This window comes from Salvelinus sp. IW2-2015, linkage group LG17 (genome assembly GCF_002910315.2).
Source record: "Salvelinus sp. IW2-2015 linkage group LG17, ASM291031v2, whole genome shotgun sequence".
NCBI classification, from domain to species: domain Eukaryota; kingdom Metazoa; phylum Chordata; class Actinopteri; order Salmoniformes; family Salmonidae; genus Salvelinus; species Salvelinus sp. IW2-2015.
This window is the reverse complement of record NC_036857.1, coordinates 14,058,285-14,071,645: the sequence shown is the minus strand read 5'-3', so window position 1 is coordinate 14,071,645 and position 13,361 is coordinate 14,058,285. Positions and strand designations below refer to the sequence as shown.

General features: G+C 40.6%; 1 protein-coding gene across 2 annotated transcripts in view; it reads left to right on the top strand.

Moving 5' to 3' along the window:
• The window catches only part of LOC111977012 (helicase ARIP4-like), a 113,680-nt gene that overhangs the window by 56,297 nt on the left and 44,022 nt on the right, over positions 1–13,361 (top strand). For both annotated transcript variants that reach the window (XM_024006256.2, XM_070447874.1), the window contains one exon: positions 10,771–11,008. In XM_024006256.2, the coding sequence (XP_023862024.1) occupies positions 10,771–11,008 (238 nt within the window). The remainder of the gene's footprint in view (positions 1–10,770; positions 11,009–13,361) is intronic.

The window sequence follows — 13,361 nt, the reverse complement described above, 5'->3', positions numbered from 1 at the left end:
ATATTCATGATGATAATTGTAATCCATATCGTATCACTGTCATAGTTGCGGCATAATTACCTTTAACATCATTGAAAGACACATCCCAGCATTTCCATAGCAATTGACGTTTCACATGATCATGAAAGAGACCTTGCATTACTCTAGAGACGGCTTCACTACAGTAGAAATGTATTCCGTACAATACGTTATATTTCCCAATGCACCTATTCTGATATCTTCCCCTTGCTTGTTGTAAACATATATAAACTTGTAGACAAATAMATAAAAAAGATAGACAAACAAGAAACATATTAAATTATAAAACTGTTCTCGACAATTGAGAGGAGAGTGAGAGAAGAGAGCGAGATTGTGTATAAGTCTGTATGTGTAAGCGAGTATGTAAATGAGTATGTGTGTGTTCATATCCACTTCATAGTGTTCAGATATTTTTACAGTTCCCATACTTTCTTTTTTTCCGTAACCTAAAGTCCCTATAGAATTTAGTACAGCCATGGTCTTATGGAGCTGTCTTGGAATAGCTGTCCATCTATAAAGAGTTTGTCCACAATGAGAAAGGCACACTTAACCTTCTCCCTCTATTGCCTTTGTACTGGATACAGTCTCTTACGAAGTTCGTTTATCTCCCTTGGAAATTGGTCATTGAGACTGAATTTGGTCCCTTTTTAACGGCTCTAACGAGCCTCTACCCGGGTCCGGGAGCACCCCCATCCCCCCACACACTGATTAGCATAGCTAGCATAGCTTACAAGTAGATAGTAGCATCTAAATATCATTAAATCACAAGTCCAAGACACCAGATGAAAGATACAGATCTTGTGAATAAAGCCACCATTTCAGATTTTTAAAATGTTTTACAGGAAGACAAATATGTAAATCTATTAGCTAAACACGTTAGCAAAATACACCACTATTCTAATCCATCAGTTTCTTACTCCTTCAGGTGCTATCACCAATCGGCTCAACTAAGATATTGATATCCACTAACCAAGAAAAAACCTCTTCAGATGACAGTCTGATAACATATTCATGGTATAGGATAGTTTTTGTTAGAAAAAAGTGCATATTTCAGGTAGAAATCACAGTTTACAATTGCACCGACCATCACAAACGACTAGAATTACTAGATAGAGCAACGTGTATGACCAATTTACTCATCATAAAACATTTCATAAAAATAGACAAAGCATAGCAATGGAAAGACCCAGTTCTTGTGATTTAAGACCATATTTCAGATTTTCTAAGCGTTTTCAGCGAAAACACAATAAATCGATAAGTTAGCATACCACATGTGCAAACGTTACCAGAGCATCGATTCCAGCCAAAGAGCGCTATAACGTAATCACCGCCAAAATATTAATTTTTTCACTAAACCTTCTCAGAATTCTTCCGATGACACTCCTGTAACATCATTTAACAATATACATATACAGTTTGTTCGAAAAGGTGCATATTTAGCCATACAAAACCGTGGTTACACAATAAAATACTAGGAAATCAAGCCTCAATATGTCTGACGTCATCTATCAGAGTGATCTAGTTTAATTGAAAGCTAATCATATACTTGACTAAAAAATACAGGGTTGACAGCAATCGAAAGACAATTTAGTTCTTAATGCAACCGCTGATTTACATTTTTAAAATTATCCTTACTTTTCAATACAGGGTTGGCCAAGTGAAGCTATACCAAACAAAATGGCGAAATATGCGTTTAAAAATATTTCGACAGAAACACGATTTATCATATTAAATATTGCTTACTTTGAGCTGTTCTTCCATCAGATTCTTGGGCAATGTATCCTTTCTATGTTATAAACGTCTTTGGTCGATAGATGTCCTCTGTCCTTCGAAATATCACTAACGATCGAACGGGACCCAAAACGTGTCCAACTTCAGAGTGCACAAACAAGAAATTCCTCAAAATCGCACTAAACGGATATAAATTGCTATAAAACGTTTCAATTAACTACATTATGATGTTTTTAACAACTAAAACGATGAAAACATGACCGGAGAAATATGCTGGTTAGACAACGATTTGGAACGAGGCAAGTCCGATGGCCTTCACGCTTCGGCGCACGACGAGAAAGGGCGGTCCCTAAACATTTTGTGGTTATAAATGGCTGGGATTGTGCAATAGATTTCATTCAAAACGTGATGACGTACAGACACCCAGAGGAAGACGTAGGCAGTGTCGGTTTCTTCATAGCATTCACTGTCGCCTTAAAAACAGACCCCAGATCAGGGGTAAAAATTTCTGAAATCTGAACCCTGTCATGAAAAGTGCTGTAGAAATTGTTCTGTACCACTCAGAGACAAAATTCCAACTTCTATAGAAACTAGAAGGTGTTTTCTATCCATTAAACAATAATATGCATATTGTACGATCAAGAATTTTAGCACGAGGCAGTTTAATTTGGAGACCCAAATATGCTAATGCGGAACAGCACCCCCTATAGTTGCAAGAAGTTAAGCTCCCTCCCCTGCTTTTGATCAGCTCCTTTTGTTGGTAGTGTACAAATTTTGCGAGGATTGGTCAGGGACCCTTGGTCTTGTCGCTCCAACTCCATGAATTCTCTGATCGCGCCTCTGGATTATTGGATGCGTCCTCAGGAATCCCAGAAAAAAAATGGATTTTCACGCATGCTACAACATTGTATGTCTAGTAGCGCCTTCTTCGTACCCTGTTTTGCCATGGTAGACACTCCATGTTGGAATCGTGGATTTTTACCTTGGCTGTGAGTGCCTTGTTCTCTCCTTTAACTTCTAGTTGCACACAATCCCGGATCCGGGCGCACCCTCATCAGTAAAAAAGCTGACTAGCATAGCCTAGCATAGCGCCACAAGTAAATACTAGCATCTAAATATCATGAAATCACAAGTCCAAGACACCAGATGAAAGATACACATCTTGTGAATCCAGCCATCATTTCTGATTTTTAAAATGTTAACAGGGAAGACACAATGTATTTCTATTAGCTAACCACGATAGCAAAAGACACAACTTTTTTTCTCCACCATTTTTTTACTGCATAGGTCGTATCACAAATTCGACCAAATAAAGATATAAATAGTCACTAACCAAGAAACAACTTCATCAGATGACAGTCTGATAACATATTTATTGTATAGCATATGTTTTGTTCGAAAAATTTGCATATTTCAGGTATAAATCATAGTTTTACATTGCACGCACCATCACAACTCTCACCAAAGCAACTAGAATAACTACAGAGAGCAACGTGAATTACCTAAATACTCATCATAAAACATTTATGAAAAATACACAGTGTACAGCAAATGAAAGACAGAATCTTGTGAATCCAGCCAATATTTCAGATTTTTTAAGTGTTTTACAGCGAAAACACAATATAGCATTATATTAGCTTACTACAATAGCCTACCACACAGCCCATCATTATCAACATAACGTTAGCGATAGCAAATAAACCAGCAAAAGATATTCATTTTTTCACTAACCTTCTCAAACTTCTTCAGATGACAGTCCTATAACATCATATTACACAATACATATAGAGTTGTTCGAAAATGTGCATATTTAGCGGCAAATCGTGGTTATACAATGTGAATAGTAGCCAAACTTCAAACAAAATGTCGGGAGAAATCTTGGGAGAGGCACCTAATCTAATCAATAACTAATCATAAACTTGACTAAAAAATACAGGTTGGACAGCAAATTAAAGATACATTAGTTCTTAATGCAACCGCTGTGTTAGATTTTTTAAATGAACGTTACTACGACATACAGCGTGCGTTACAGAGAGACCGTGCCGAAATTAATGGCGGAATTAAAGTTTAACATTTTTCAACAGAAATACAAATTAACAGCATAAATAGTTCTTACTGTTTGATGAGCTTCCATCAGAATCTTGTGCAAGTTGTCCTTTGTCCAGAATCATCGTTGCTCTGGTTGTAGATTGTCGTCTTCAACTTAGGAATTAGCAGCAAACATTAGCTATGTGGCCCAGACGTGTCCAACTCTTCATAAGCAGCACAAAGAAAATTCCGAAAATCGCAATATACTGATATAAACTGATATAACTCGGTTTAAAATAACTACATTATGATGTTTTTAACACTTATATCGAATAAAATCAGAGCCGGATATATCTAAGGCCTATAACGAGAGCTTTTCAGAATGCCATCCTGAGGTCTGTCTTGCGCCATGACGAACGTTGAAAAGAGTGCACCCCCGTTCCAAGAGCCTTTATACGGCCTCAGATCTACTAGCAACCCCATTCCAATTCTCACTGCTTACTGACATCTAGGGGAAATCGTATGCAGTGCATGTCGACTCATAGATTACATGCAAATTAATAAACTGACCCTGGAAAAGAGTGCCCGATTTCAGATTTCTCACTTCCTGACAGCGAAGTTTGCTGCAACTTGAGTTCTGTTTTACTCACAGATATAATTCAAACGGTTTTAGAAACTAGAGAGTGTTTTCTATCCAATAGTAATAATAATATGCATATTGTACGAGCAAGAATTGAGTACGAGGCAGTTTAATTTGGGAATGAATTTTTACAAAGTGAAAACAGCGCCCCCCTATTGAGAAAAGGTTAAGCGTGAGAATTTCACTCTGGCTAAACTCCAAACTCCCCCTCAGCCCTCCTACCTCCTCACACAACTTTTCCAGTGTTGCATGGATTTCAGCCAGAGCACTATCCTCTATTTCAACAGTAAGTAAATCGTCCATGTCTGTAGATTAATCTGTTTTTCTTTTTTTATCGGGTTAAAGTTATTTTGTGAGGTAGTCGGATCTTTCCATGATGGAGTATGTTGTTCCTCCATAGCGTAAAGCTGTTTTTACTCATCGATTTCCCTCAGGATCTCCTTAGTATCCAGGTTGGCTCTTTACTGCAACCAGTTGTTTTACGAAAAGATAACAATTAGTCTTTCCCACRACGACAGGTGTCTATAGTACAGCCAGCTAGAACTCGCGGAATCCACACAAAAAATGGAACACAAACTTGCAGTCCCAGCCGTGAAGGCTAACCGCGTCGTGGAATCCTTAGCAACAAAACTTTAGTTCCGAGTATATTCGATTTTAATTTAAAATATTTTATATAAACAACCAACCGAGTGTAGACAGTACAATGTTCTGTTGCGTACTCTGATGACGTATGTTGCTTGATGAGGTTGAAAGCCCAGCACAAGGACCGATTAGTTGTTCCTTCTGAGATGCCGTTCTGCACACCACTGTTGTACTGTGCCGTTATTTGTCTGTTTTTGTTTTCCACATGACACACTGTCTGTAGGAGCAATCCATTTTCATGAACAGGGTAGTGTACCTAATAAACTAGCCACTAATAAACTAGCCACTGAGTGTAGATTGATGCTGTTCAAATTGTTGTTAACTTGGCCTGATGACGCTTTGGTCTACAACTTTGATTGGGGTGGGGGCCACAAAAAATCTGAACTCCTCATGAGGGGCCACAGTGGCTCGCGGGTCTGCATACCCACATCCATAACCACATGCAGTCAGAGCTGTCCCTAGCCTTTTGGGGGCCCTAAAGGGAAATTCACTCAATTTGTAGTTTTAAAGGAAATTTCCTGCACTACACATTCTGAGTGAGAGTGACTTGCAAAATCAATGAGGTTCCGCTGGTCAGTAATTCAACCATGATTACTACAGGTTTAGATAGCTGGCTTGACTAATTAAAAAATCTAAAAAATGTTAGCTGACATGGGCTAATTGAGTGACTGACAATTTATTTCACAACCAAATTTCAAAATTGCACCTTGCGCATTCTACTATTCTTGAGACCCCGATTTGAGTTTCAAAAAATATTTTTTAAATATATATTTAACAAATGTAATTTTTGTGGGGGGGTGGTATTGATTCGCGGGCCAACAAAAACACCCGCCAGTTGCTCATCCCTGGTTTACATGGTATAGGCTGAACATAACCCACACTAAACTACCGTCCTAAATCACCCCCTGGTTTTCTCTTGGTGTTGGGGTGTACTTTAGGATCTTGATAATCAAAGCTGACCTAGCTATTAATAGGCTTAGTCCCAGCTGTTGCATAAGGGTCAGAGTTTTTTTCACTGGTAAGGGAGTTATTTCTGGAACCAAAACCAGGAGGACAAGTCAATGAATTACCCTTTCGTCCCATACATAGCTATTTGTGACTGTTTGATTTACCCCCCCCACACACACACTTCCTAGAAGTGCATTCTGATACTTCTCACTGTCACTGAAGAACATTCTCTCACTCTCACCCCCCCTGAGCCAGTGAATTCCCCCACCCCCACTTTCTGAGTGTACTGTAAACTGTGCTCTGTCTGTGCTGTATGGGTGTGAATCATCATAAGGCATTTCAGGAATCGGTTATGTAACTGTCCTTTACAGTAGTGGGGACTGGGAGGGAGGGAGAGTAAGACTGGGGAGGAGTGGAGGCGACTCCGGGACGAGTTGGTAGAGCATGGCGCTTGCAACGCCAGGGTTGTGGGTTCGAAAGTATGAATGTATACATATATGAATGTATACAATGCATTGCTGTAAGTCGCTCTGGATAAGAGCGTGTGTAAAATGGTCTGAATTTTAATCTGTCTCCTTGGATTGTAACCTTTTTGAAATGTTTAGATGTTTTTTTTTCAGTAGCAGGCTCCTTTTGGAAGGGTTTGCCCCTGGAACTTACTCCAGGGTTGCATTGATTAGGGCATGCAACAGAAAATGTTTTAACTTCTTGCAACGGAAAACAAAAATGAATTGTTTTATTTTTGACATGTTCAGGTATTCCCTACATGTTTCAATGTGTTTTCTAACAAATATGACCCAGTGCAGGGAGGTGGGAGTGACCGGTGATGAAGAGCAAGACTGATAAACTGCCTGGCAATTGGCAAACGGTTTGCTTCCTACAGAAAGGTCACTTTAGGCTATGTTCCGTCCCAGAGAGAGAAATTACGTCTGGACTTGTACCGCGGCTGCAACGGAAGGACAAAGTACAGAAATATGTACACGGCCTTTCGACAACCTCCTGGATTACATAATGTATCCCTTTTTAAAATGGGTTGAATACCTCTTTTCATATTAGGGTTTTGTGCCCAACCTTTCAATAAGCTCTGTATTATATATGTTGTTAAATTGGTTTGTTAAACCAATATGACAGAGGTCACAATGGGACTGTTTTGAATGTTAATGGAACTGAATTCAGAGCAAAKAGGTCGTTTTGTAGATGGGTTAGTCGACGAGAGGGCGTTTTATGTCATGTTTTTCTACTCTGTTGGCTCACCACCAGCCTCTGTCTGCAAAAATTAAATTACTTTTCTTCCTGTTTTGCTTTTTCTCTTTTTTTAATGTTTATCATGTTTTAGTTGGAGGCTTTCCTGGCTGGGTTTTCATGAAGGTGTCACCTTGATCCCAATATAGTGTACTACTTTTGAGAAGGACCAGCATAGGGCTTTGGTCAAAAGTAGTGCAGTGTGTATATAGGGAATAGGCTGCCATTTTCAAACGTAACAAGCTCCAGGTGTTCCTGCCTCACCACTCTGCCCTTGGAGTCTGGTTCTGAGAGAGTAGTCTGGCTGGACTGGACCAAACTTGGATGTTCTGTCCTGACTGATGTGCTGTTGGGTCAGTCTGGGTTCAAAGGTTGGCTATGCTAATAGCTGTCAGTGTGGGGCAGTGATGTTTTCCTGGTTGAAAATTGTGTATGTGGATCTGAGCAGGGCAGGACAATACAGGACTGGGTCAGGCTTGGGTGACAAGCTGGGCTTATAGGTAGGTAAAAGAGCCATATACAGTGAAAGTATTCAGAAATTATTCATACCCTTTGAATTATTCCACATTTTGTTGTGTTAAAGCCTGATGCTAAATGGATTCCAATTTTTTCTCTCTTACCCATTAACACACAATACCCCCATAATGACAAAGTGAAAACATGTTTTTAGAAATGTTATAAAATGCATTAAAAAAATGAAATCCCTAGATATCTGATTTAAATAAATATTTGCTATGACTCCCCAAATTGAGCTCCAGTGAATCCAATTTCCTTTGATCGTCATTGATGTACAGTTGAAGTCGGAAGTTTACATACACTTAGTTTGGAGTCATTAAAACTCGTTTTTCAACCACTCCACAAATGTATTGTTAACAAACTATAGTTTTGGCAAGTCATTTAGGACATCTACTTTGTGCATGACACAAGTAATTTTTCCAACAATTGTTTATAGACTGATTATTTCACTTATAATTCACTGCATCACAATTCCAGTGAAGTTTACATACACTAAGTTGACTGTGCCTTTAATAARCAGCTTGGAAAATTCCAGAAATCTATGTCATGGCTTTAAAAGCTACTGATAGGCTGATTTCCATCATTTGTTATTTGGAGGTGTACCTGTGGATGTATTTCAAGGCCTACCTTCAAACTCAGTGCCTCTTTGCTTGACATCATGGGAAAATCAAAAGAAATCAGCCAAGACCTCAGAAAAAGAATTGTAGACCTCCACAAGTTTGGTTCATCCTTGGGAGCAATTGCCAAATGCCTGAAGCTACCATGTTCATCTGTACAAACAATAGTATGCAAGTATAAACACCATGGGACCACGCAGCTGTCTTACCGCTCAGGAAGGAGACGCGTTCTGTCTCCTAGAGATGAACGTACTTTGGTGCGAAAAGTGCAAATCAATCCCAGAACAACAGCAAAGAACCTTTGAGATGCCTGCGAGGAAACCAGTACAAAAGTATCTATATCCACAGTAAAACGAGTCCTATATTGACATAACCTGAAAGGCCACTTAGCCAAAACCGACATAACAAGCCAGACTGATTTGCAACTGCACATGGGACAACAATCGTACTTTTTGGAGAAATGTCCTCTTGTCTGATGAAACAAAAATAGAACTGTTTGGCCATAATGACCATCGTTATGTTTGAAGGAAAAAGGGGGAAGCTTGCAAGCAGAAGAACACCATCCCAACCGGGAAGCACGGGGGTGGCAGCATCATGTTGTGGGGTGCTTTGCTGCAGGAGCGACTGGTGCACTTCACAAACTAGATGGCATCATGAAGGGAGAAAATTATGTGGATATTTTGCAACAAGTCTCAAAACATCAGTCAGGAAGTTAAAGCTTGGTCGCATATGGGTCTTCCAAATGGACAATAATCCCAAGCATACTTCCAAAGTTGTGCAAACTGGCTTAAGGACAACAAAGTCAAGGTATTGAGTGGCCATCACAAAGCCCTGACCTCAATCTTATATAAAATTGTGGGCAGAACTGAAAAAGCGTGTGCGAGCAAAGAGGCCTACAAACCTGACTCATGTACAACAGCTCTGTCAGGAGGAATCGGCCAAAATTCACCCAACTTATTGTGGGAAGCTTGCGGAAGGCTACCCGAAACGTTTGACCCATGTTGAACAATTTAAAGGCAATGCTACCAATATTAATTGAGTTTATGTAAACTTCTGACCCACTGGAAGATATGAAGAAGAAATAAAAGCTGAAATAATCATTCTCTCACTATATTCTGACATTTCACATTCTTAAAATAAAGTGGTGATCCTAGCTGACCTAAGACAGGGAATTGTTACTAGGATTAAATGTCAGGAATTGTGAAAAACTGAGTTAAATGTATTTTGGCTAAGGGGTATGTAAACTTCTGACTTCAACTGTAACTACAACGTGATTGGAGTCCACCTGTGGCCAAATCAGTTGTTTGGACATGTTTGAAAATAAACACACTTTTATATAAGGTCCCACAGTTGACGTGCATGTTAGAGGAGAAACTATACCATGAAGTCCAAGGAACGTTTGTAGATCGCTGAGATAGAATTGTGATGAGGCATATTGCGAAGGATATAAAACAATTTATAGAGTGTTAAAGGTTTCCAAGATGTGCTAAGTGATACGGACATACTCAAGGCTGTAATTGCTGCCGAAGATGCTTTACAAAATTTGGACTCGGTGAATACTTAAGTAAAAATTTGCTAATATCTATTTCATCAATTTTTTTATTCAGGCTGTAACACAACAAAATGTGGAATAAGTCAATGGTTATGAATATATGACTAGGTGGGGCTTGGTTGAGCTGTATTAGGTTGCATTGAGCATGTCAGTGTTGGCTACAATGTGACAGTGGAGAATGTATGGGATCATACTGAGAGGGCTGTTTATGTGGGCCATTACCTTGGTTTCCTCCTCAACCTTGTTTGTCACTCTTTCCAGCCGCATGGAGAGCCAGAAACACCTGCCCATAGCCCCTTCACATAGCCCCAGTGGTCAGAGTTTCATAAGCTCTCCATATTTATTAGCACTTACATAAGCACCCCAGATCTAGTTCAGTGTCTCCAGTCTGGAGGCAGGGCCAGACAGGTTTGTATCCAACTCTGGCCCAGTCACTCCCTGTTAACCACCAAMAAATGTGTGTCTCAATGGATTTTTTATATCAATCCCTCTGGGTCAGTTTGTTTTTTAACTGTTCTTGAATCTGTTTTTACCMTTCCTTCAGTGATGGAGCAATCCATGCCTGTTCTATACAACTCGAGTCCTCGAGTACCCTGGACAAGCATACCTGATTCAACAAGTCAACTAATCATCAGGCCCTCAATGAGTTGAATCTGTATTTTTTTGTCCAGGGTTACAATAAAATGTGTGCAGTTGGGGGTACTCAAGGGCTGCAGTTAGGAACCACTGATATACAGCGTACCTTTTTTTACAGGTTTTCAATCAACATTTATTTTAATTGATTTATGTTTTGTATACCAATAATTACACCCTCCCCCCTCTGTCTCTCTTTACAGACCAGCCTCATACCGCTCCCTTCAGCTCAGAGAATGAAGCACAGGGAGGGGACTCTGCGGGATGGCAATGCACCCCCCCATCTACCTCAGCCTCGGGGGAGACGCCGTCCCACCCCTCAACGCAGCCCCACTCTCGACCGTCCTCACGGCCTGAGAACCAAATCCCCTCGCAGTCCCTGAGTGAAACCAAGAAGAGGTCCCACTCCAACAAACCCGCACACATGAGGAGGAACATCAGGTATGAMCCCTGACCTCTAACAACATCCAAACTCACAGATATAGAGAACAACATCTAATATAGGCCCTTAACCAGCTTCAAAGATGCAATGAATGGTGATATTTAACCATTAATTCTTTAACTCTTTATCATCTGATCCATACAGCACATGCAGTGTATCTTCAACTGTGTTCTCTTGCAATATCTAGCGTTCTGTCTTGTTGATTTTCCCTAGAGAGGGCTCACTATGAAGGCTCTAAGTAGAATATCTCTGTATTACTCAGTCTGGCAACAAGTCAATCATGCTGCCATGAGTGGGATTATTTCCCCAGTGTTTATTACAGTATTACAGCTCTCTCTCTCTCACACACACACACACACACACACACACACACACACACATGCAGAGATACGTTCACTAGACCAAAAGTATGTGTACACCCCTTCAAATTAGAGGATTTGGCTATTTCTGACAGGTGTATAAATCAAGCACACAGCCATGCCGTCTCCATAGACAAACATTGGCAGTAGAATGGCCCCTACTGAAGAGCTCAGTGACTTTCAATGTGGCACCATCATAGGATGCTACCTTTCCAACAAGTCAGTTCGTCAATGCCAGAGCTGCCCCGGTCAACTGTAAGTGCTGTTATTGTGAAGTGGAAACATCTAGGAGCGACACTCACTACTGAGTTCCAAACTGCCTCTGGAAGCAATGTCAGCACAAGAACTGTTCGTCGGGGGCTTCATGAAATGAGTTTCCATGGCCGAGCAGCCGCACACAAGCCTAAGATCGCCATGCGCAATGCCAAGCGTCGGCTGGAGTGGTGTAAAGCTCGCCGCCATTGGACTCTGGAGCAGTGGAAACGCGTTCTCTGGAGTGATTAATCACACTTCACCATCTGGCAGTCCGACACATGGATCTGGGTTTGGCAGATGCCAGTAGAATGCTACCTGCCCGAATACAAAGTGCCAACTGTAAAGTTTGGTTGAGGAGTAATAATGGTTTGGGGCTGTATTTCATGGTTTGGGCAATGCCCCTTAGTTCAAGTGAAGGGAAATCTTAACGCTACAGCATAGAATAACATTCTAGACGATTTGGTGCTTCCACTTTGTGGCAACAGTTTGGGGAAGGCTTCTTTCCTGTTTCAGCATGATAATGCCCCGTGCACAAGCAGGTCCATACAGAAATTATTTGTCCGATCGTGTGGAAGAACTTAGACTGGGCCAGGCCTAATCGCCCAACATCAGTGGCCGACTTCACTAATGCTTCTTGTGGGGCTAAGATGGAAGCAAGTCGCGCAAGCAAATGTTTCAACATTAGTGAAAGTCTTCCCTAGAAGATGGGGAGGCTGTTTATTAGCAGCAAAGGGATCAACTCTATATTATTGCCCATGATTTTAGAAATAGATACATAATACATGCATACATGCGTGTGGCACAAACAATCACACACACACACACACACACACACACACACACACACACACCACACACACACACACACACAGATATATGACACACACACATATACACAACACAGGAACACATACACAATTAGTAAATGATATAATCCCATCGTGCGATCTGGCTCGGTCCTAGTCAGTCTGTGGCCTTATAAACAGAGGATGGTGCCCTGGTGCCTATTATGAGCTCTCTCTTCTCCTTCTCCATCCTCTCTGTCCTCTCTCTTGTCTCCCTTTATTCCTCTATGTGATGTAGAAGCTATGATGGTGTAGGCCAGCAGTTGGAGGCGGTGAACCAAGCTGCCCAGCAGAGGAGCTGGAGAGGCGGCAGAGGCTGGAACAGCAGAGGAAGAGGGCAGTCCATGTGGCCCTGCACGCTGAGTTACACACCAGGTGAAGACAGACACACACACCCACCAACACATACACTAATGATAGCTGGAGTGGTCCAAATCACGAAAATATTTTTGTCTTGAATTACTATAACTCTTGAAATAGTAATTTATCGTAAAATGATCATATGAAGATACCAGGCCTGGTTCTTTCCATAGCGAATTTGAAAGGAGTTTTATAAAGTACGACTAGAATATATATATATCATGCCTCGGATTCTTTAATTTTTAAGAGTTTATGTACAGTCAACCCAGGTGTAAAAATAGTAACAAATGGTTACTTCTCAAAGTATTGAGCTTTAGAGAGGAGTATAGCAAGGTGTCCATTGTCCTCCATATCTATTATATGGAAATTGAAATGTTAGCTATTAAAATTAGATCAACATGAAATCAGGGGTTTAGAAATCCAGGGAATAAAAACAAGTGTCAATGTAATTGATGACTCAAGTTTTTTTTCTTGAAGTCGGCAATCTGGATCACTGCACAGTCTCATTGAAGATCTTGATACTTTTCCTAGCC